The following is a 25,609-nucleotide window of genomic DNA, read 5'->3' on the forward strand; positions in this document are numbered from 1 at the left end:
CGCACGGTGCGTTTTGTTTTTAACCTTCCCTGGATTATTTGTGAGCATCGATTCGCTTCAGAGCATCTTTGAGCGGGTGCAGGGAGTAAAACATCCTTTCAAAGGTAAAAGACGTGCTGCAGGTAAATTTTCTTGACACTGTTTTTGATGCTCTCATAAATAACAGGGATGTTTAACACTTAATCACATACGGAAGCATGCAAAGTAGATTCAGGATTTAAGTACTAGCCTGAAAAACCAGCTAATGCCAAAAACAAAAGCAATGGGACAAATAGCCTTGACCAACATGAGCAGGGTACTGGGGAAATGCTTCCATAGAATTATCCATCCTTTTGCTATGAGTCAGTCCATGTATGGAATTCCCTGTGCACGATGAGACAACCTATAAAAGGAAGAGAATCTTTGCCCATCGTACATCCAACAAGGAGTTAAAGCCTATCAAGAGCCATACGATTTAAACCCTATAAAAACAAGCCAGTGAATCAGTAAATGTGCACTTAAGTTGAATAGAAAGTTCTCCAAAGAAGAAATGCAAATGACCAATAAATATAGAAAAATGTTCAATATCTTTAGCTGTCGGGAAAATGCAAATTAAGACTGTTTTGGGATTCCATTTTACCAGGTCAGAATGGCTAGAAAGAGATGTCAACGAATACTAATGTGGCTGGGGGACAGGACAAACTGTCACAAGCTGCTAGTGGGAGATAACCTAGTGTGGCCATCAGTTACAGAGCTCTCAAAAAACCAAATCTAGCATTCCTGTATGACTCAGCTTCCCAAAGGAATCCTAACTCAACACATCTCAGAAACACCTGCACATTCATTTTTATCTTTGCCCCACTCACAGTAGCCAGTAGATAAGAAACAGCCAAGATATTCACCAAAAAAGGAAAGAAAGAAAGAAAGAAAGAGAAAAGAAAAGAAAAGAAAAGAAAAGAAAAGAAAAGAAAAGAAAAGAAAAGGCTAGGGGAAATGTAAATAAACATAGGGTGTTGATTGGCATAGAGAAGAATTCAAATATTTCCCAAGCAGGAAAATGGGCTTAACTGGAGATTGCCAGGTTCAGTTAGATAATGCAGACTCTAAAAGGCATTGAACATGCTTTCTCTCATGTATGAAATCCAGACTTAATTATAAACATTTGGCTTGAAAACAAAGCAGGGACTCTAATGGGGAAGGAATGGGAAAGGAGGGGAGAAGGAGAACAAGAAAGGTTAATGGAGAAAGAGGTAGAATAGCTCAATTCTCTCATAGAAGCTAGATTTGTGAATAAGCCATGCATCATGGTTGTATGTATGTATGTATGTATGTATGTATGTATATATGTGTATATATGTATGTATGTATGTATATACATGCACACACAAATACATACAAGCACATATATACAATTCATGAAAGCAGGAATGATACTGTTTGGGAGGAAAGAAAGGATCAGCTAGAGGTAAAGAAGAAGGATGGGGAAAGGAGGAGGATTGAATATAAACAAGACACATGTCAATGAAAATTTAACAGAAACCCCTTGTTCTATGTGCTAACCTAAACTGTAGACAAAACATAGTAGATGATAGGTGACTCTTTGTGATGCTTTTGTCTTTATCCTGGATCCTTTATGACAATACAAAATTTAAAAGTCAGAATCACATGACTTACCAATCCAAAAATCATACTCTACTTGGCCTGTTAGTTTCAATGTAAAGCATACATCAGTATCCTCTGGAAGGCTGGTTAAAACCCAGATTGAGGACCCGTCAAAAATCCTAATTCAGCAGTCCTTCATAGAACAGGCTCTTAATGATAATTCTGTTCTGGGAAACTTCTTTGAAGACAGGGAACTTAAATGTGGTCAAGAAACTAGAACCTTAATACGTTCAAGGAGGTGTTTCTAAAAAAAACTCCACAGCTTTGGGCGAGTTGCCTTGTGGGTAGACTACTGAAACATGTCGGAGGCTATAATGGGCTAGACCAGCAGCTCAACAGTTAAGAGCACTGAGTGGTCTTCCACAGGATTGGGTTCTGTTCTCAGCACCCACACCTGCTTGTAACTCCAGTTCCAGGGGAGCCAGTGAACTCTGCTGGTACCACATGCTTATGGCGTATAGACATATACTAAAGCAATTAATGCACAGGTAAAATTTTTAAATTATTATTTTTCTTTTTTTATTGGATATTCTCTGCATTTACATTTCAAATGTTATCCCTTTCCCTCAGTCCTATTCCCCCTCCCCCTCCCATACCTCCATGAAGGTGCTCCCTCTCCCAACCACCATCTCCCACCTCAGCACAATGGCATTCTCCTACACTAGGGAAACAAGCCTCTGAACCAAAGGCCTCTTTTCACATTGATACCAGATAATACTATCCTCTGCTGTATGTGCATCTGGGGCCATGGGTCTCTCCATGAGAACTCACTGGTTGGTGTTTTAGTCCCTGGGAGCTGTGGTGGGTTTGGTTAGTTGATAATGTTGTTTTTCCCATGGGGTTGCAGACCCTTTCAGCTCCTTCAGTCCTTTCTCTAGCTCCTTCATTGGGGCATTACGTTTCTAAAGATCAAAGCAATAAAAGAATGCCTAGGAGGGGTTTGGGATAGAGCTGAGGGATGAATCACCTTGGTAAATCCAAGAGAGCCAAAGTTAATTTTAATAATAAATGACAACTGTGTTTCCAGATGCAACCACCACTGTCTGACACTCTCCGGTAAGCTATGGCTCAAACTCCAGACTATAACAATGAAGACAACAGCTGTGTACTGAGTACTCACTGCTGGCCCATGAACTGTGTAACTGAGCCAGTTACAGGAATCACACTGGGCTTACTCCTCAGAGCTCTCATCACCTTTCAGGATTGTTGTCAGCGCTCTTTCCATGTGGTGACTTTTCCAAGGTGTTATGAGTAGAAAGTGGTACATCTGTGATTTGAACTTTGGCCATCTGACTATAAATTCTCTGCTTCCTAACCACCACACAGCCTCCTCTCCTACTTCATGCTGCAGGCCAGTGTTGTGATGAAGGGCTTGCTTTATGCTTCTTTCTCGTGGGAAGCATGAATAGTCACGTATTTCTTTTTGATGGCTTCTATTCTCTCTCTCCTTTAAGAACGTTGTCTCATATATCACGTAAAATGTCGGCATGAACAAGCATCATCCTCATCAACACCATGACTTTTATCATCCCAAAAGGAGAAAACTACTCTGTCCATTCAAAATGGAGGATCACACTGTGGAAAGCACTGCGTCCCACTTGCTTTGGTGTGGGAGGTTTCAATGTTCTGGCAGAGGTGGGACGCTAGAATATATGGCCCCCTCCCTTCCACTGAAGAAAGAAAGGAAATACACACTTTGTAGAACTAAGTTCTCATAAGACATAAATACGTATCCAGATCAACATGCCCCGGTCAGGTCAAAGGTTAACCAAGCCTCTCAAACCGCTCACTGGCTCACCACAGTGTTTGTGAGCTTAGAGTTCAGATAAACTACTTATGGAGGTTTTTGTTAAGAACGCTAGGGCCCAGACTCCTTAGATTTGGAAGCTCACAGCTTATTTCAAGACCATTTGGCTTCCACAGTTCACACTCCATTGCTCTGGTTCCAAAAAGAATACCGGGCTTCTTTTTTTTTTTTTTTTTTTTTTTTTTTTTCTTCAATTCCGAATGTAATAACTGGAGATTGGTTTGCCTGAATTTGCTGAGAATTTTTTGACTGAAAGCTGACAACAGTTTTATCGTCGTCGGAGTGTCTGGATGATGAGCCAGCTACCCCAGCTGAAGGAGACAAATGCAGGCGAGGTTTAAAAGTCAGCAGGCGCCATGCACGAGGGTGATGGGAAAAGAGAAGTTATTTCATTTCCTAAAATGCCTTTAGGGTGAGAAGTGCATGGTCTACAGTGTTTGCATTTCAGAGACTAGGAAGCCATGACGCCAATAAGCACCTAACCAAAAGTCCACTGAAAATAGTGACCTCAGTAACAATAACAGTAGCACTCTGACCGATGCCAAAGACAAGACTAAGTAAAATGCAACATAGAATTTTAATAGTCATATTAATTTTAATATGAAATCGGTCATAAGGACACCAGTAAGGTGACGTGGCAGCAGTGTGCCACATTTGTAAACTGTTAATGCTTTTGAAGTCATTGTTCATGTTAACACAGGAGACATGTTAACATGTCTACATACACAGTCTGCATAGATGGTAACTTCAGAGGTTTGTTCAACACACAGATTTCAGGTCCCATCCCAAATCTGCTGTATCACGTTTTGTGTTTCAGCTGAGTCCTTGGATGACCCAGTATTCACTGTCTGTGTTCAAAATCCGTACATTTTAGAACCGGCCTATAGTTCCCTTTAACCAAAACGGGAAACCCTGTGCCCTTCACAGGGTTGAACAGTGAGCCGGTTGGATGACATCGGTCTGCCATGGCAGAGTATATCCCTGCTGGGGTTGCCTGCCTGCGTGCACAGTAGAAGGAAGTCTTGCTCTAATATGGATGTAGGAAAACACAGATGGAACCCCCCCATTCATGTTTGTGAGCCCCTGCACTTCTCCGTGAAAGGCCTGAGTGCTTACACTTTTGAAGAACCCTGGCTCCCAACAAGAAACTGAAGCTCCATCTGATATTGTCTTCTGCACGCAGGCCACGGCGGAAGCCTTGTGTTTTCTTTATGCTACTTGGATAAGATCTTAACTTAAGAAACTTATTCTTGTTGTATCTGAGTCTCTTCGTGAGAGTATACCTCGTGTGCGGGTGCCTGCTGACAAAGAAGACATCCTATTTCTCAGAGCTGAAGTTACTGGCAGTAGTGAGCCACCTGTTGTGAAAACTGAGAACTACACTATGGTTATATAGACCTAGGAGGTCTAGAACTTTCTATGTAGACTAGGCCAGCCTCCACCTCCACAAATATTCACCTTTCTCTGCCTCCTGAGTACCAGGCTTAAAGTTGTGGGCCATGTCACCGGTGAGGTTTTACTTTTAAAAGTCAGAACTAAGCAATAACAGGCATTCCATGTTATAACTGTCAACTGGCCCTGTATCACATTCAAAGCTAGGCACGCACAGCTGAGGGACAGGGATTGTTAGGGTTTTGTGATAGTGTTGATAGGCTTGTTTCTCAATAGGAATGTTTGGCCCCCACGTTCCATCCTTACTCTTTCCTTCTTCTTTCAGTGCAGGGAACTGAATCTGAGCCTCAGAAATACTAAGCAAGCATTGACCCAGCCCCTCACGTGTGCTCGGCCCATTCATTTCTTCTTCATGCCACCCTAAGTTTGTACACATCCTCATGTCTGTCACACCAGCAGCTATCCTAAGACAAGTCAACACTAGCACACGCAGCCCTGAGTCCTCCAACACCCTGCCAATTGCAAAGGATCAACAGATTCATTTTCAACCCAGAGCTCTGAGTGATTGTCACTAGCAATGAGTGGACAGGCTCATGGGCTGTGACTCTAACAGGAGTTAGAATCAAATACCCCCTCACAGGACATTGCTGCCCAGTGAGTAGCTATGTGGCCACTGAATTTAGAATTCTTATCTGTTCAATGAAGAGTAATTATCAGTCCTTTCAACTGCAGGGAAGAGTAATGCATAGAACACCATTACAGTAAACATCTTTGTTTTGTGTAATATATGAATTGACTCAGAAGTCGGTACTTCAGACATATATGTGTTGTCATTGTCGACCTCCTGGCACAGCTGGGGAAAATTCACTATCTTCCTTTTGGTGATTTGTACTGGCTCTGTGCTCCAGCTTGCTTCGAGACTCTTGAATCTCCTCCCTCTGTAGCCCTGCCTGAAATACAGGGTGGCCATTCACCATTGTTTGCTGGGGTCCTGTTACCTGTTTTTCTCTCCTGTTCTGACTTTAGCACAGAATCATTTTTTTCTCAAAAAAATTATTTATTTTTTTCCAATATGCTGCAATTTTTACCAGAAAAGAAATGACAAATAAGTAATAGATATAAATAGCAGAAAAATAAATGAAGAAATTGCCAAAATGCATTATTTGTCATTAATAAGAAATGATTATTATTTTCCTATCATTCTCTAATGGAGTTGATAACACACACACACACACACACACACACACACACACACACACGATACAAATCCATAAACTGTTTTCAACTTGTTCCTTTATTTAGCACTTGACCATAAGTGATATTTTATATCATATTTTTAATGTTGTTCATCAATTATGAATTATTTTACAGTATAAAAGAGTAATATATTCAAAGTATAATTAATGTACTTTGAATTGGTTTTGTTTTTCTTTATGTCATTAAACCAGTGCTGTGGTGTTCTGTCTTAGTTAGGGTTTTACTACTATGAACAGATACCAGGACCAAGACAACTCTTAAAGGATAACATTTAATTAGGGCTGACTTACAGGTTGAGAGGTCCAGTATGTTGTTATCAATGTGGGAGCAGGACAGCATCCAGGCAGGTATGGTGCAGGAGAAGCTGAGAGTTCAACACTTTTATGTGGAGGCTTCCAGGCAGCTAGAACAAAGTTATGAAAGACCACACCCACAGTGACACACCTACTCCAACAAGGCCACATCTCCTAATGGTACCATGCCCTAGGCCAAGCATATACAAACAATAAAAAGGTCATTGTGCTAAATCTGGTAACAAATAACTGTCTAGAAATATTATACCAACATGCCCCACCACCAGTGGTCCAATGTCCATAACTTTATCACAAAAGAATTTATCTTTGTTTTTTTTTGGTAGTGTTTATTTTTTTCTTTCCAGTTCGAAAGATGGGAAGTAATGTTTATTTCAGAATATGTAATTTTAATTATGAACATGAATGGGCATGTTTCTGGATGCATACTGGACATTCATATTACTCTTTTCTACAAACTGCATGTTTTTATCCATTCCTACTTTGCTTTTAGAGTACAGTTTGCTGCTGAATTTTCCCTAATTATTTTAAGAAAATGTACAAGTGTGAAGTTTGTACATACTTACAACATCTAGAGCTACAGAAATGGGGTGTTTTTCTTTGCCTATGAAAGAATTAAAAGGCAAGAAGTACGAGCTTTGGCAAGTCTTGGTGGAGCCACCATGTGACATTTGGGAAATTAGGGTTTCCTATTGGTGTTCCCAGTCTCAGTAATTTAAAAATTTAAGAATTTAAGGGTGGACTTGAGGCTCCAGCTGAGGCTGGCCTTATCTGGCATCAGTAGGAGAAGAAGCCCTTGGTCCTGCCAAGGCTTGATGCCCCAATGTAGGGGAATGTCAGGGTGAGGAGGCAGGATGGGGTGGGTGGGTAGGGGAGCACCCTCATAAAAGCAAGGTTTGGGAGGGATAGGATAGGGGGCTTATGAAGGGGAAACTGGGAAGGGAAGTAACATTTGAAATGTAAATAAAATATATCCAATAAAAAAAATGGACATGAATGGAAACTCAGAGACAATTTACTCTATGTTCCAAAGGAAACTTCAGGCAAGAAAACATTAAATTCCTTAACACGGTGGAGGAACATGAAAAGTATAAAGACAAAAAGCCAGGTCATTTGAAATTAGCTGCATGGAGGTTAGCCACATGGCAGAGGTCAGCCACACGGCAGGAGGGGATCCTGAAGTACCAGGAAGTGTAATAACTGCTCAGGCTCTGGCAAGCACTCAAATCTCTCTGTGCCAGGGCTCAGAAAATGTATGCAGACTCGGCTGGACCTCCTGAAGGCCCCAAGGAACTGGGCAAGGAGAAAGGGAATCTGGGAAGGAAAAGTATATCCTCCTAAAGTGAACTTGCCTTGCTAGGGGTGGGTCCTTAGCCAGTCCTGACCTTCTAATAAAATTAGCTTCTTTTCTTTTCTACTAGAAACTAGAATAAATGTTTGCTTATTTTTATTAATATGACTATATATTATGTTATATATTTTTAAAGATATACATTTATAAATAATAGTAATATAAGTAATATAAATTTATAAATAAAAAATAAATAAAAATACTTTTTTATTTAAACATTTTATGCAATATATTTTGATCATATTCTTTTCCCTAATTTAACTCTTTCCAGATTCTCCCCACCTCCCTATCTACCCAACTTTCTTTCACACACACACACATACACACACACACACACACACACACACACAAACCCACACACTCACACACACACACTCTAAGAAATCAAAAATCAAAACAAATCAACAAACAACCCAGTAAAACAAACAAACAAAAAGACCAAGACAAAACAAAAAGTGCACACACAAGAAAATGGAGTCTGTTTTGTCTGGTCCCACCACTCCCAGGTATGAACCATTCCCTTCCCTTTCCCAGCAGTTACTGAATACAAAGTCTTCCTGGGTAGGGGCATAACTTTGCATCTACTTTCCCCTTTCAGGGCACGGAGCTGTCTGGTTTGAGCCTGTCTACATCTTATGCGTGTTGTCAGTTTGTAAGTTCATCATATATGTACTGGTCCTTTTGTTTCAAGAGGATGTCATCCACACATGTCATCCACCACCTCTGGCTCTTAAACTCCTCCTACTTCCTCTTTCCCATAGATCCATGAGTCTTAAGGGGAGGGATTCGACAAAGACATGCTATTTAGAATCTGAGTCATCCAAAGGCTCTTAGTCTCTGCACACTGTCCACCTGTGGGTCTCTGTGTTACCATCTACTGCAAGAAGAGACTTCTCTGTTGAGGGTTAAGTGATGTTCTGATCTGAGTGTATAGCATTATGTCTTCCATTGTCTTTTTTTTTCATTTTTGCTATATTCTTTCAGAAGAATAATGGTAGTAGGTTTTCACTGGACAGTTTATAAGTGCCAGGTATGGGTTCCATCTTATAAAGTAGGCCTTAAATCTAGCTTTTTAAGTGGTTGGTTACTACCATAACATTTGTGTCACGACTGCAGATGTACATTTTGAATGTGAGTCTCTGTTGCAGGTCACAGGTCTTGTAGCTGGGTGATGTTAATGATTGATTTTCTCTTCTGATATGGTGGAAAATACCTTCCATTATCAGGAATGCTAATCATTAGGGGTGAAGCTTCAAATCTGGAATCTCCATTTCTTCATGGTCAATGATATAAGTAAATTATATCTTCAGTAATGTGCTCCCCCCCCCTCTGTGTGTGTGTGTGTGTGTGTGTGTGTGTGTGTGTGTGTGTGTGTGCATTATGTATGTATTTAAGGAACTTCTACAGTAATAGATACCCATGTGGCTTTTCAAAAAGTTTTTAATGTTAGCTGTTTCTCTCCATATCCCTCCTCTACCCTAGCCTTTCATCTCCCCCAGCCATTTAATCCTTCTATCCCAGCCTCCCTTCATCTCTTTATAGCACCGCACTATCTGTCCTTCCTTGGAAGACCCCCTCATCCCCACTGGTTCCTCACGAGCTCCTAACCTCTATGGAAACTCTTTCAGAGTTCTTCCTTTTTATTACGTTCTTTAAGTCAAGTCGTAGGGCTTGTCAAAAGTTAGGGAACTAGACTCTGTTTAGAGCAGACATAACTTGCAATGCCAAGTGTGAGTGCGGCAACAGCCACAGACTCAGAGCTAATTTTAGAAAGAAAAAAAAGGCCATCTGTGCACATCCCTTATGGTTCACATGTGAGATTTAACAGAACGATTCATGGAAACTTAACCAAGTGGCTGGAATACGATAATGAGTCTTTACCAAAGACAATCAGCACAGGACTGAGGGAGGGCACAATGGCTTATGTTTTCACATACGTACCTTCTGATAAAGCTCTTTCACCTCTTTGGTTTCTGTGTTTCTATTTCTAAATATAGAAGTTTATATAAAAGGAAAATCTCCTTTCCCTAGGATGTTAGTCTCTTATAGAATATAGGATGACTCACCTCCCAGAGATATTAAAATAATAATTAGGATGTTTAGTTTAAAGCAACAGATATTTAAACCTTGGTCTTTCTTCCTTCCTTTTCTTCCTTCCTTTTCTTCCTTCCTTTCTTTTTTTTTTTTCTTTTATATACAATGTATATTGTCTTGATTTAATTTCATGGTGCTAATGAATATTTAGTAATGATTTAAGAAAGCATAGATGAACAACAAAACCCAAGGGAAATCAGAGAATAGCTCTGGTTTGTGTCAACATCAAGCTCCTTGGGGAGGAGGATATTCCGATGTAAGAAAAATTCTAAAGTAGAACCCACACGACTGGCCTTTAGCTTAACACCCTAGAATTTCAAGAATTACTGCATTTTATCTGGCAAATGATATCTTTTGTATTTAGGGGGAAAAAGACAGACATGATACTTTTCTTCCTGGGCAGCTCTTCTGGACCTGTCTTCCAAATGGGCCATAGAGCTCATGGTTTATAAGCAAGTTGCAAACAAGACAAATGTTATCTCCTTTTGTCAGGCCCACATTGCTAATTAGCTAAAAACCTCTATTTGCAATGATGGTTATTTCAAGCACTTAGTGTTTATTTCATTTATTCTGAAGTGGCCACTGCATCTCTCAGAATCAGAAAAGGCCTAAAGAGCTGCAGTGACACAACTCATCACCCAGGCTACAGAATAGGCTGGAGCTCCTGCATCAGAGTTGCTGATTTGTAAAAAGGTGTTCGGGTATTGTAAGTTATAGCCTCATGGAAGGGGAGCAGACATACCATTTAGGGAAGCACATTATACTATTCCAGTCCCGTCTTCCTGTAGCTAATGGTGGCAATGATTGTGGTACAAATCAGAGTGAGGAAGTTGGATGAAATTATTTACAAAGAACAGGGATGCTGGCCAGATTTTCAAGTTTGTTTGTTTCTTTCTTTTCTTCCTTCCTTCTTTCTTTCTTTCTCTCTTCCTTCCTTCCTTCCTTTCTTTCTTTGTTTCTTTCTTTCTTTCTTTCTTTCTTTCTTTCTTTCTTTCTGGAATAAAAGAAATTTCATCTAGGAGTCATGTAAGTATTTCAGTCTGAATATTTAGGTCTAGTTCAGTGGTAGAGTACTTTCTTGTCATGTATAAGTTCCTGGTTCTTATCCTGAGAACTCTGATAAACATATAGCATCAAAACATTTAGGGTCAAGTGAGTAGGTGTAAATTACCTCTAATTGTGGAAAACAGAAATGAATCTTGGTTGCCCGAGAATGAAAGACTGTTTTGGAGCGTAATCAAAATGGCTGCGTTTTCAGCCAAAACTTTCTTCTCTGGAGGAAGTCAGCTCTCTGTGGACAATACTCCCCTCTGCTCACAGTCAGACTCTCTGTGATGACATACATGTTCAGCAAGGAGCTGCTGGATGCAGGTCAAGACTCCCTAGAGTAAACATCTACCTTGTCTTTAAACTCTCAGTGTTGTGTTTGGTCTTTGGATCACCAAATAATTAACATTCATTGTAAATACCTTCTTTGTAGAAGTTGAGCAGCTCAGAGTAAAAACTCACTAGAGTGGCTTTGACACCAGAAACTAATGAGAGGGACAAGGAGGAGAACCGTGTGAGCCAGTTTAACCCTGGCATTTGTCTGTCTCCCAAAGTCATCCTTTTCAAAAGAGACTGCAAATTTCTGTGCACACATCTTTTATCCTCTTTGACTTAGCATCAGGCAATTATACTCATCTGTAGAAAAAAATTTCCTTCTTCCAGTGACTAAGCCAATTGAAATTTAGTTCAGAGTTAAAAACAAGCATGAAATTCTATTCTCTGGGGCTCTAGTTATTTTTTGTTTGTTTTGGTTTCGGTTTTTTTATATTTTTAATTATTTGGACATTTACCTAGGGGATTCTGTGAATAGTAAACAAAGTAAAAAAAGATGCATCTGTTGGAGGAAAAAGAAATTATATCAACAGTTAAAAGTAAACATCATGTGTAGAATTCCAGATTACAATATGGAATCTTGGTTCATTTCCTAGGGACTCTAAATCTTTGTTCTGTTGTTGCTTTTAATTGTTTGTCTCTGGAGAAGCTTGCAGCTAACAGTTAACTCCAAAAGTTAATCTCCTCTTTTTTTAGGTTTGTTAAAAGTTCTTCCATTACTATGGAAACCACCCTTCCAAGTCCTTCATTCACATCTCAAACTTCTTCACCTTATTTGGGAAACAATGAAAACATGTTTAGTTTTTGCTGTTGTTGTTTGGTTGGTTGATTGGGGTTTTTTTTGGGGGGGTGGGTTTTTTGTTGTTGTTGTTGTTTTTCAAATTTCTCCAGATGGCAAGAGTTAGAAACGTACACTGGACTAAATTGAGCAATAATATATACTAGAAAAAAATAAACAGGATAGAATCATGTTCTTAAAAACAGACTGTGGAAATGTAAAGAAGAGAATTAAGAGAGATGGATCATTAATGACTCAAGAGCTAAGAAGCTAATTGTGGCAATTTTGGTATTTAAAAATCATTATGACTAATCTATACACACCAAGAAAACTTTGACTGTTTCCATGTTATGTTTTGTTTTACATGTACTTTATGCTTATGATAACTAGTAAGATTTCAATGCATACTATCAAACTTTTAAAAAATTAAGTACTGACAAAAATATGTTCAGATAGTTTCATGCCAAAATGCTTTGAAAAATATGTACATGTATCTATCTCTCTCTTTTTAAATAAAGTTGTAAGGAAACGAGAAAGAGAGGGGGGGGGATCCAGAAACAGCCTACCTACCCAGGAAGTCTATCCAGAAACTTCCTGTAGCCCTGGTGTGGTTATCACTACTTTCCCCTCTCTGATGCTGCTTCTCTTCAGTCTCAGTATCATCTTTATTGGAATGGGGGATAAGACAAGGTTTTCATTTCTTTCTCCATTGACCTGTAGATGAATCGTAGGAAAGAGCCTTGCTAGAGTCATGATTGGCAGCCTTGTTACCTTAGAGAAGTCACAGGTGGCCAGAAGTCATGCTATGATAGAATAGTGTGATCTCATAGATCAATGACTCGGGCCAAAGAATGGAGGGTGAAGATCACAACAGTTCCCATGGAGCCAAACATGAGCCAGAAACCAGAGCAAGTGCTTCCCGGAGAAACAGTGCTGTGTGAGACAGCACAGATGGGCCCATGCTTTGGCGAGGTAGGAAAGAGACCTAGTATGTGCACATACATCATCTCCTTTCCAGATACTAACAGACTTGTGATGGTGCTCATGCTGCTACCTGAACACACACACACACACACACACACACACACACACACACACACACACATATCCTGGACGAGGTTATCCAAATACGCATTCACCAATTCATCAGCCTGGGAACAAGGCCTCACAATCTGCCTTCTTAAGAAGTCTCCCCCAAGTGAATCTGATAGAGCAAAGTGGGGAATCTCTGAATAATTTCTGGGATGCATGAGGGGCAAATGGAACAGGAGACAGGTCCTCTGGGGGAAGGAATGCAGGAACAAGGTGGTACCCTGGGTCAGGGTAAAGGCCTCCTGTGAGTCCTTGGAGTGTGTGTGGGTGGTGGGGGGACAATAGCAATTTTTGGACAGTCTGATACCTGGCACTGTTCACGGCATGGTTTCCTCAGCTGTGGCAGCTGTGCTGAGGCAGCCTCTCCTGTGGCCACATCCTCTTGACACTGTTTACCTACACACGCTGCAACTTTCTTGTTTATCCTAAGTGAACATGAATCTCTCTGAGCCTCTGAAATCAACTCTGAGATTATACACTGGATTGGCTATGTCTGTTTTTTTTTTTTTATGGGTGCTAGAGATTAGAACTCAGGTCCTTATGCCAGCAGAATGGGTTTTCTACCTCCAGAGCTATCTCCCCAGCCCTTTGAAGGGATTTGAAAATGACTTCTGACGCCACTGAGCAGAGCAGTATAGGACAGAGGTGAAATCCCCAGACTGTAGAGCCTGCCTGAGTTTATTTTACAGCATTTAGAATGTTCTAGATGTTATAAATAGTCTCAGGAGACGATGTGAATATCATGGCGGGTGCTATACCATTTAGCGTAAGGCATCCAAGGATCTGGGTGGACACTAGGGATCCTAGGACCAATCTTTCATGGATCTTGGAGGATCATGATAGCTATTCCTTATGTTAGACTAGTTAACTCATCTTATTCTGGGGAAGAAAATCTACTCTTTGAAAAAAGTAGTGGGACCTCTCAAGGAAAGTGCAGCCTTGTATGTCATGCTCCAGTAGAGTGGCTGAGCTCTGTTGCCACAGCCACCTGAGGGTCCCCAGACTCAGGTGTGGAATAGTGAGGAGTGATTGGAATGAAATTTTACCCTGACGTAATTGATGTTCATTAGGCGTGTACTGATTGTCGGGAGCCATGGGGTACCAAGAATCCAAAGATATGGTTGCTGCTGTCTTGAATTTGATTTGAGAAAAAACTGGATGTTATTACATTCTCGGAACTCAGGTTTTAAGAACAGCACAGAACAGCATTCTCGATGTTCTTTGTGTCAACAGAAGCTACCCCACAAGGACACTGTATCATTTTCTGAGCTGAGTAACGGATGTTAATCTCAAAGCAAGTCAACTGCAGCCACAGAGTATACCCAGAAACCCAAAATTCTACACTACTGACTGTAACTTATTATTAGGTTTAAGTTTCACACTACCTACTAGAAGTAAAGGTAGCCATATTGTGACTTATACTCAAGAAAATACTGGTTCAGGTAAGTATTGGAAAGGTAGACCAAGGTAAACTCATACCTTCAAGGCTTATTACCACCAATCTGTATCCCCATCCCCCAAATAATACTTGTATTGTGTTGCAGAGTAGAGTTAAAAACCCAGGTCCACAGCATTAGCTGTGTTTGCACTGACTGAGCCAAGCTGCAGGAACTGGAAAGATAATCTAGAGAATTCACTTCAATTAAAAGAGAAAATCAGAGGGATTTCATCTTTTAAAAAAAAAACACCAAAAAAAGATCATGTGATATTTTAAAATCATGCTCTGGTTGCCCAAGGCAGATTTTTGTTATTCTAACAAAGGCCCAGTCTCCACTGCAGGCTGTCTGGAGTGTGCTTGCTGGTGTTTGGGGAGGGACGGGCAGGGACAGTCTGTGCCTGTGATCCCAGAAAACATCAAACTGTGATCTCAGAAAACATCAAACTGTGATCCCAGAAAACATCAAACTGTTATCCCAGAAAACATCAAACTGTGATCCCAGAAAACATCAAACTGGCATTTTCTTCCCTCAGCTTATTCAGAAGTTGACAGACGTGGCCGAAGAGTGTCAGAACAATCAGCTGAAGAAGCTGAAGGAAATCTGCGAGAAGTAAGTCTCTATCCCTTCACACAAATATACACATGAAGTCCTGTTTGCTAGTCTGCTTGTCTGATTTTCTCCCATTGTAAATTCAGAGAGAAGAAGGAATTAAAGAAGAAAATGGACAAGAAGAGGCAGGAGAAGATAACAGAAGCCAAGTCCAAGGATAAAAGCCAGATGGAAGAGTGAGTGGGAAGCAGCCCCTCCCCCTCCTGAACTGGAACAAGGAGCAGGTGTCCCCTGTCTGAGAACCACAGCTCCTGCTCCTAATTCTATCAGAATCCCACTCCCTGGTCGCTTAGCATTCACAGGTGAACCTATGGTGGCCATTCTCATTCAAACTGCCACAGCCTCCTCTGTACGGTTTTTACACGGAGCTCTCAAACAACGGCACTGTGGGCCTCTTAGAAAAAAAAAGTAAAGTGATCTCTTTTGGGAAATGGCTAAATATTCATTTCTCAAGTTGCTAGACAGCCTTGGGAGCATCTAATAAAAACAGGACCTGTGCTTGGTGAGAGGCAGGGCCACTGCTACCCCTAAACATGCACGAGCCCGCGCGCACACAAATGCACGCACGCACGCACTTTCAACAGCTATACAAAGCTAGTAAAACCATAGACATCTAGAGTTCCAGGTGGGTCTGTATAATGAGCTAGGGCTTGTTTCCGTTTAGGGAGAAGACAGAGATGATCCGGTCTTACATCCAGGAGGTCGTGCAGTACATCAAGAGGGTATGTCTGCCCCCCCCCCCCCCCCCCCCCCGCAAAGCCACACAGACAGTTGCCAACCTCACTGTGAACTTTTAGGAGAGAGATGTCTCCTGGTACCGACTTTCCACCAGCATCCAGCTGCTTTGTGCTACTCTGTAAGGGTGTTGTTCTGTTGTTCCGACTATTGCCAACCGTAAGATAAAGGAGCTAAATGGATGGGGCGGAATCACTGCCTAAGTCGGGAACCTCCCCCCCCCCACCCAAATATGACACAAAAGATGGTTCCCAAAAGATCCATCTCTTCATTGTTACCGGTGAGAGAGATCCTGTCCACATCCAGCTTCTTTAAAACTTGTGCTACACAAATGTTTAAAGATTTAAAAAAAATGTATGCCCACCAGTCACCACCCCACCCTGTCCTGTGTTCTCGCCACCTCAAGGCCAGTCTTGGCCCAGAATGCTAAATAATTAATACCATAAATCTGAGAAACTCTGGAGTTCTTATTTTTGTTTGTTTGTTTGGGTTTTTTGAGACATGCTTAAAAGTTTAATGTTCTTTTTTTCTTAAAATGACTTTTCTTTTGGTAACTTTCTTCCAGTTAGAGGAAGCACAAAGCAAAAGACAAGAAAAACTCGTGGAGAAGCACCAGGAGATCCGCCAGCAGATCCTGGATGAGAAGCCCAAGGTAAACGGAGCTAAATAAGTCGAGACACACTTGGCTCATTTGCTTTCTGTCCCGTAAAAGTAAAATCTGGTTTTCTCCCACAACGTCTTGGGTCATTCCTTGAATGTAAAACTCCTCATTTTGGTGATAGTAAAACAGCAATATTCTGCGAGCACTCATCACCGATGGCGTCTGTGTAAAAGGTATGAGGGCATGGAACCTTCTGGACAGATTTGGTTTCCCCTAGTCTGGTACATGGCTTGGGGCAAGGGTATTTTTAACTGAACAAACCGACTTCATCTTGTAATGCTGTGACACCACAGAATTTCCCCAGCAGAGGGCACTCTTCACCAAGATCACTCTGATCTTCACCCAACAATGTCTTCCATGAAAACAAGGAGGGGGGGGGGGAGAAAGAAAAAAGAAAAGGAAGTCTCTTTGCCCCCATGGCACCAGCTGATCAGTGCTGTCCTTTAAGGTTCTATTACAGCTCAGAGTGCAGCTCAGAGGTACTGAGAGTAATCAGCCTGAGTCTATCCAAAAGAACAAATCGAAGCAGGTTGCCCTTGAGGCTTGTTAAACGTCTATGGACGTTTAGTTGGAAACCCTATCTGTAAACCAAATACTTGTAGTTCAGCCAATAGCATAGCAGTTCTAGGACATTCTATTCACTTAGACTTGATGCTGAATGTTTTTTTTCTGTCTCTTGAAGCAAAATGGGCTTTTTAGGTCTCCCTGCCTTTTTAGCGATAGTTGAAAAATAGATTCTCTGAAATCCATTCTGCCTTAGCGTTTATTGAGTCTGATAAACTCAAATGCTAGATTTATTTATTTGTATGTAGCCTTCCAGGGTTGGCTTCAGGGTGACCCCTTGTGGCTTGCAATAGATATATTTTCACAGTTCTTTATGTTCTTTAGCCTCCTTGTTTGCTATACATGAGAGTCCCTAGCTATTCGATATCCCTAAGATTTCAGGCTTAGCAGAAATCAACGGTTTCTTTGTACATTGTTAATTCTTAAATTTCTCCTGTGAATATTCACTTTGGATATTTATAGCCGTCTTCTTAGGCCACTCGTGCTAATGCAATAAGATGCGTTTCAGTAAAACGTTAGAGATTGGCTCTCAGTAGTCACCTTTATATCTCTGGTCTCCCTTTCCTTGAATTAAGATGCCCACAGTCACTCGTGACCTAAAAAAATCACGGGGTGAACAATCTGTGAAGTTCTAAAGTGTACAACTTTCTAAGCAGCTGAGGAAGCCTTGAAGCAATGTTTTAGCCTCTCTGGATGTGCACTGGCCGTGTGTGCAGCATGACCACATGGTACGGCGGTCCTCTCTGTCACAGGGTCTGTGACCCTTACACCTAGTAATAGTTCCAAACCACAAGAGTAATGATATCAAGGAAGGAGTCCTTGAGCCTGAGGACATTCGGGAGCAGATTCTCTTCGACTTTTTGTGGCTTCAGAGCATATTGGAGGAGGGATTGGTGTATTTTATTTTCAGAATCAATCTCATTCATGTACTCAAATATTTTAATTCATCGACTCAGATTTGACAAAAATTTAAGAAAATATTAAGTAGTCAGAAATATATTTTTTTTCAGACCCACACAATGTCAAGTTTGGCATCTGAAGTTGAATTTGTCATCACTTGTATTCTTGAGTAATAAAATTTGTTTATGGTGAATCTCATAGTCAGTTTTAGCCTCTAAGAACCCTTATTTATGGGGTTAGAGATGGCTCAGTGGTTAAGAGCACTGACTGCTTTTTCAGAAGTCTTAAGTTCAATTCTTAGCAACTACATGGTGGCTCACCACCATCTGTAATGGGATCCAATGCCCTCTTCTGGTGTCTGAAGACAGCTACAGTGCACTTATATATAATAAATAAATCTTTTTTTTAAAAAACTTATTTACAACTACTAATATTTTCAGTTTTCTTTTGCTTTTTATGTGTTTAACATTGTAAATATTTTAGCCATAGATAAAATGCAGTGCAAATATTTTAAAATTGTACACTTACTTTAAGTAAGTCATAGATAGTATGTGTACATTTATTCACAGTTGTGTGTAGGTGCACATGTGTGTATATATGTGCAGGCCAATGGATAATTCCTTAGGTACTATCACTGTTTAATGATCGGGATAGGGTCTCACACTAGCCTGAAACTTTCAAGAGGATGAGGCTGACTGGCTAGAGACCCAGGATCCATTTCTCTTTCCTCCCCAGAGCTGGGATTATAAAGGCATGGCATCATACACATGTGTGTAAATTGTGTAGATTGGACTCATGTCCTAATGTTTGCAAGGCAAGAACTTTACTGACTGAGTTCCCTCGTCCTCAGCGCACACGTGTGTGTGTGTGTGTGTGTGTGTGTGTGTGTGTGTGTGTATGTGTGTATGTGTGTGCACATGCATGCATACTCATTTTCACGAACACATGAACTCATGCACATGTAAACTCAGGTTCTTTCACCTTCAGCTTCCCCAGTGCCAGAAGTGTCGACAGATACTACATGAACATAGTTATGTTCTATGTTATCATAAGTAAAATTGAATTAATTTAGTTCCTTTTGAAGCACCTTAGAACTTTTTTACTGTATACAACCAAACATTAAAAACTAATAACTTTTGGAAATTTATCTGCCAGAGTACAGTTTTACAGAAAATCAAATTAAACCTGCTGGGCATGGTCGGATACATATACAATCCCATTAACTGGGGAAATGAAAACAGAAAAAACTGAGAGCTCGTGGTTCATCTAGATTATATAGTGAGGCCGAATTTCTAGCAAACTAAATAAATAATTCTTTTAAACGGTGCCAACTTAATAAATAACATTATTACCGTTCGAATCATCACATTTCCTGGGGTGGGAGGACGGTTCTAAGCATACAGTTGTTTCTGTTGAGGTGAAACACCATGACCAGCAGAAACTCATAGAAAAGTTTGTTTCGGTTTACCGCTGCAGAGAGAGAGAGAGACAGACAGAGACAGAGAGACAGAGACAGAGAGAGAGAGAGAGACAGAGATGGGGTGGGGGGAAGGAGGGAGGTAGCGAGGGAGGGAAGGAGAGAGGGAGGGAGAGAGGGAGGGAGGGAGGGAGGAAGGGAGGGAGGGAGGAAGGGAGGGAGGGAGGAAGAGAGGGAGGGAGGAAGAGAGGGAGGGAAGGAGAAAGGGTGGGAGGGAGAAATGCAGGAGAGAGTAATGGCAAGGGAGACAGGGGAGCCTGTTGCTGGAGCAGGAAACTGGATGAGTGTATCTCTGCCCGCAAGCAGGAAGCAGAGAAAGACAGAACACAAAGTGGGGTGAGGCTATATCCCCTGAAGGATCACCTCCAGGGATGTACCTCCACCAGCAAGGCTCTACGTTGTCCTAAAAGTTCTACAGTCTACTTAAACAGTGTTGCCTGCTGGGATCAAGTATTCAAATGCATGAACCTAAAGGAGACATTTCTCATTCAGGCCACATCATGTGGGCTGCTAGTTCTGAGGTTGGGTAGCCATTTCTGGGTATAGCTGGCTACTTCTAGTGATAGGTGGTCAGTTCTAGAGTTGAGTAGCTAGTTTTGTGACTCAGCGATATCATTGAGAATCTGCACTTTTAGAATTTCATTGTTGTTGCTTGCTGTCCCCAGGCTTTAAAGTCAGTGAGAGAGAGCTGCTATAACCCCCCAGCCCCCCACCCCTGCATCATCGGCTATGTAGAACCATTCAAAACCATAACAGGAAAGCTCCTCACTTCATTCCCTTCATAGGAGGGATGGAAACCTTCCAGAATGGCCTCCTACCACCCCACCCCCACAAAACAGATTTGTCTGTTATGATGCTACAATGGAGCCACGTTCTAGTTTCTAAACAAACCCCAAGAAAGAAAGCATGATATTCATGACTGGCTTAAGTGCCAGAGAGTCATTCGCAAAGGTGGAAGGAGTCCAGCTTCTTGGTTTTACAGTCACCAGAACCCTAAATGAAGCTGATGCTTTCTCATCAAATAGTGAATAAATAGTAATTGGGGTTGGTGAGCAGTTTGTATTACAATTATATATTTAGCAGCTTCTATTCCTTCTTTCATGGCACCGTAGAAAGGATCTAAAGTGTTCCTCAGAGTTCTAAGGAACTCTGTTTTTGTTTTTGTTTCTTAGAGTAACTAAGTACCACGATAAATTTGCTCTTTCATCATGTGTTCTTACGGCCATCTTGTCGTAAGCAGATTTGAAGGAAGCTCTTGAAAACCAGTGGTTTCATGTCAAGCTAAATCATTTGTTGAAGTGTGTTCTTTGGAGCTTAAGAGTGTGTTTTCAGAGCCATTGCTTTGATAATAAAATAAGAAGTACACGTGAAACCAGCCATGGTAGCTCACATCTATAATCCCAGCATTTGGCAGGAGGAAGCAGGAGGATCAGAAGTTTTATAGGTCATCCTTGGCTATGTATCAGGCTTGAAGCCATTTATATAAGACTCTGTCTCCAACAAAACAAAGAATCACATGTGGTAATATTGTAAGATATATATCAAAGCCCATGGTAACAAAAGCTTTTGGCCATTGCGACATCATACCGGAAATTATTAACTGAGAAAAGGGTTGTTTCGGCTCCTAAGCCCAGACGTACTAATCCCTGTTGTTTGGTCCTCCTGCATTGTACCTGTCATAGCACAGCAAGTCATAGAGGTAGCACATGGTGGAGGAGTCATGTTCATGGTTGGCAGCAAGAAGTCAGAAACAGAAAGAATAGACAAGAGTCCTAATGCTCCCCCAAGGGCAAATTCCTATTGAGATAATTTCTTCCTACTGAATGCACTTAGAAAATAAATAAATAAATAAATAAATAAATAAATAAATAAATAAATAAATAGCGGCAGGGTTATTATGCAGCTTACACCATCTTAATGTCATGATGGTCCTCCTACCTCCACCTCCTCATTGCTGATTAAAGGTGTGTTAGATACCATGCCTAGCCAGCCCTCACTACCAGGCCTTCCTTGAACTCCGTAGATCATGTGTACCATAGACCAAGTGTTTATCCATGGGCCTCTAGGAGATGTTTCAGGTCTAGACTTGTAAGCGGCAATGATAATCGGTGGAGGGAAATGCCAAGATCAAGTATGGGATGCAAAGGTGGACACTGGAACACAGGACAGCAAGTGTAGGTTAGGAAAGGCCACGAGGACTGAGTAGACCACAGTGTGACACTGACTGTGGGACGTGGACAGAAATATACTAGCAGTACCTTTGAAATCATCCTTCAGAGCTTGATGATAAGACCAAAATTAATCAGGGCAGCACCAAAAGTAAAGAGGGAAAACTCAGGGAAACAGAAACCAGTAGCTATGAAACAAGCTCACCAAGTCAGTTCTATTCTGTAAGAAGGAAGGCAAGGCAGACTGGTTTAACAACATCTAGAAATGTCCGAACTGTCCTGGGTTTTTGAGAACCATTTGGAGCTCACTATACAGCCTGTAACCTTCACATGGAAACATGCTCAAACTTCACTGTTAGTCCTGGACTAAAGCAGTCCTTCTCAAAAAGGGGGGCAGGAAAAAAATTCTAAGTAGATCCTGATAATACACAATCATTTGTTTATAGCAAACAGAAAATGTCACTATATAGCTTCTCTCCTCTTTCTTTAGTGCCATTCAGCATATTATTGAATATAATAATTCAACCCCTTCGTCTGCTTCATTTATGTGCATTAAGCATGTGCTGGCATCTGTCCACATTCATGGTCCTAACATAGAGAAAGCTCTTTTTAGACTCTCTTTGCCCTTATCTATTACTGTATAACTTTCTTCCTTGTTGATTAAAAAAAAAATCTTGACTGTTAAAAGTAAAAGAAGACTTAATATTTTGACAGAGGTAAGAAATTCGAACCATCATGTAGGTTTATGTTAAGGTGATACATGATTGGACAGTAGAGAGGTAGGCGGGGAACGGGCAAGGAAAGGGGAAGAGAAGGTGGTAGGTGGGGATTCCAGAGGCAACATGGAAGCCGACATGTATGTTTCTCTTGACATATTTCTAGCTTGATGAGGTTGTTATGATTATTTCTAAGGGTTTCTATGGGTCTAATTTATCGTTTCTAGATGGACAGTTTATATCGTTGTCCAGTGGTTGTCAGCTTATTGTGTAGAGGGTTCGTGGATTGAGAATTCAACATATAAGCCTGTTTGATAAGTTAATGGATGGGAGTCATGTTTTTACCAGTCTGTGGAGAATGTGAGCTAGGTTCTCACCTGGTAGAGGAGCAGCCAGGGTGAGCAGTTTGAGCAGGTGACCTGTGGCTCCTCACATGAACCAGTAGCCAAAGTTCCAGATTCAAAGAGAGACAGCTGAGAGAGGGCTGTGGGGGAGGGGACCTCGTGGTAGAGAAAGAGCCCGGGTGCTGGCACTAGCGCGGGATAAAAGGTTTTCATTTTTTAAATATTTACCGAAATACCACCCGTTGATGAAAGCGAACAGTACCTCAGTGGCACTTTTTTTTTTACTTGCAAAATAGGGCTCATGCAAAACAGAACTTTGCGGAGCCTTCACTCAGCAACAAACTCAGGCTTCCGGTGAACCAAGTTGCCTTATTAACCTTATTAACCTGCAGTAGAACATTCAAAGGAGAATGTGGTCCATCAGGACCAGCATGTCCAGTCTCCATGGTCCCTGTTTGATGGGAAGCAGAAGATGACCCCAGTGTGAAAGCTTAGTTTGGACTGACCCGTGTTGCAACAGGTAGCAGACCCTTGTGATAGGTAAAATTCATTTTCTAAATGAGCACACTGTGTGTGTTCTACTGGCATGTAACTTCTGAGAGCACTGCAGAATAAACAAGTAAAATGGAGGTGTGTGATCCTCAGCGTCAATTTACACAAGAAATAAATATTTTGACCCTTGATTTGACATGAAATCAAGTTACCCACTGCGAGTCCCACTGAGACTTGTTAAGTTACAAACAAAAGACATTCTTAATAGACAGACATTCAGTTCCTTTTCAACAGAATTCTCAGTTCCAGAGAAGTATTTAGATACATGTCTCCTGACAGTCAACTGCTTCACTGAGCCCTTAAATGTATGCCTTTGATCGTGTCTAAGATACATATTTTTGCAAACTTCAACCACAGATTCTGGAAGATGCTTGCAAGAATACTGTCCAGGCCTCCAACTTGGTGACATAATTGGTTTCGATGGGATTTCTATACCTGAGTTTGCCAAGCCAATAAGAAAGAATTAGTGTATACAAAACATGTTGGAAAGAATTCAAAAGCTCAGTTGCCAATATCAAGCAGCCACTGCCAGTGTGGGCTTGAACAACTACAAATTATGATGGTAGAGAGGACCCTCTGGTCTGACCCATGAACATTTGAAAGAGGATTATTTTTGCAGGTTGCCCTCAATCCGTTGCAAATATTCCAATGTATATTGATCACTCTGTGCCTAATGGCTCTTGTTACAGGAATTGTCTTTTGACACGACTTTTTAATGAACTGTCTGCCTGACCTCAAAAAGCAGTCGATAAATTTGTGATTTTTTTTTTTTTTTATTCTGACACTTAATTTGTCTTTGGTGTTTCTTGGGCCATAGGTTTTCTGTTTTAATTTCATTCATCATCAAGAGAAAATTCCAGGAAGCCTTGGGGTATTTTTGTTTATTTCTGAAAAAAAAAAAAAAAAACAAAAAAAAAAAACATTTAATCATGTAACTCTGATCTCCTCCCTTCCGTCCCTCCCCTCCCCCTTCTCAGCCAGAGGAATGTAGACTGATTTTCCTTATTTCTCCTCTGACATCTCCGTGGCAGGGTGGGTGACACATTTCTGGCATGAAGTTAATCATGCTATAAGCCACTGCTGGTCTTTTAAGATGTACCCTGGATGCAGCTGACATTTGCCCTGGTATTCACGTGGAATGGCTTAACTTGAGGATTTAAAGTTAGACCCTTCTTTTCCTAATTCATTTGTACTTCCTCTAATCTTTGCTATTTGGTGGACAAGAATGGATGTTCCCTGCCAGTAGCAATTAGAACTCCTCCTGGGAGAAGCCAAACCTTTGGCCATGCTTCATTTGTCAGATTAACCCATATAGTAGGTTGGTTTTATCTGTTTTATATGAGATTTTTTTTTTTTTTTTTTTCATTTTTACCTAGTCAAAAAATTGTCTTCTTAGAAGGAAAATATGATTATTCTTTAGTTTCTTGAATGTAAAATGGAAGCATGTTTACTTTCCTTCGGGGAGATACCACGGAGTTAGGGAACATTTCATTTCCCTTTGTCCGAGCTCAACGTATTTTTAAGACCTGTTCTTTTGAAACTTAGAACAGATTTTAATTTTAAAAGGTCTCAAAATCACTGGCCAGTATTCTAAAATACAGTAAAACTATCCATAAGTGTTATATAGCCCACTGGTATGTAGTGAGAACTTCCTTCAGCGAGAACAAAAGCTCTAGCAAAGCTTCTAATTTTACACTGTGTTCCCTGTTTTTTGATGTCTTTACTTAAAACGCTGAAAAGGGCAATGGTATAAGATGACCATAAGGAGTTTTAAACTCGTAAGACAGGAGACTAGTGCATGTTCTGCAGTTGGTGGTAGTCAGTCTATCTGCCTGCTCACAGCCTTTCTTTCTGAACGTTCTTTATTATAAAATGTGCAAAGGTACTAGAGAGATGACTCAACAGTTAAGAGAGCACTGACTGCTCTTCCAGATGTCTTGAGTTCAATACCCAGCAACCACATGGTGGCTCACAACCATCTGTAATGGGTCTGACTCCCTATTCTGATGTGTCTGAGGACAGCTACAGTGTACTCATATAAGATAGATAGATAGATAGATAGATAGATAGATAGATAGATAAATAGATAGATAGATAGATAGATATAAATGATACTATCACTAGGTATAGAATTTTGTGTTGGTAGTTACTTTCTGATAGCTCACTGGGAATAAAATTCTGCTGCTACCTTCCTGCATCTGTTGGTGTAGTTAGGTGTTAGTGTAGTTCTTTAGACATAATTTATATTTCTTGACTTTGATGTTGTTGTTGTTGTATCTTAAACACTGTTTCTATAATGTATCTGTGTGTTTTAAAATAGCCAGACAGTGAACTCTATAAT

General features: G+C 40.8%; 1 protein-coding gene across 3 annotated transcripts in view; it reads left to right on the forward strand.

Annotated features, from left to right (window-relative positions):
* PLCB1 (phospholipase C beta 1) overlaps positions 1-25,609 on the forward strand; it is a 644,223-nt gene that overhangs the window by 549,540 nt on the left and 69,074 nt on the right. For all 3 annotated transcript variants that reach the window (XM_080931577.1, XM_080931578.1, XM_080931579.1), the window contains exons 28-31: positions 15,075-15,151; positions 15,238-15,327; positions 15,816-15,873; positions 16,452-16,538. In XM_080931577.1, the coding sequence (XP_080787703.1) occupies positions 15,075-15,151; positions 15,238-15,327; positions 15,816-15,873; positions 16,452-16,538 (312 nt within the window). The remainder of the gene's footprint in view (positions 1-15,074; positions 15,152-15,237; positions 15,328-15,815; positions 15,874-16,451; positions 16,539-25,609) is intronic.

Source organism: Micromys minutus, assembly GCF_963924665.1.
Source record: "Micromys minutus genome assembly, chromosome: 17".
Classification (NCBI taxonomy): domain Eukaryota; kingdom Metazoa; phylum Chordata; class Mammalia; order Rodentia; family Muridae; genus Micromys; species Micromys minutus.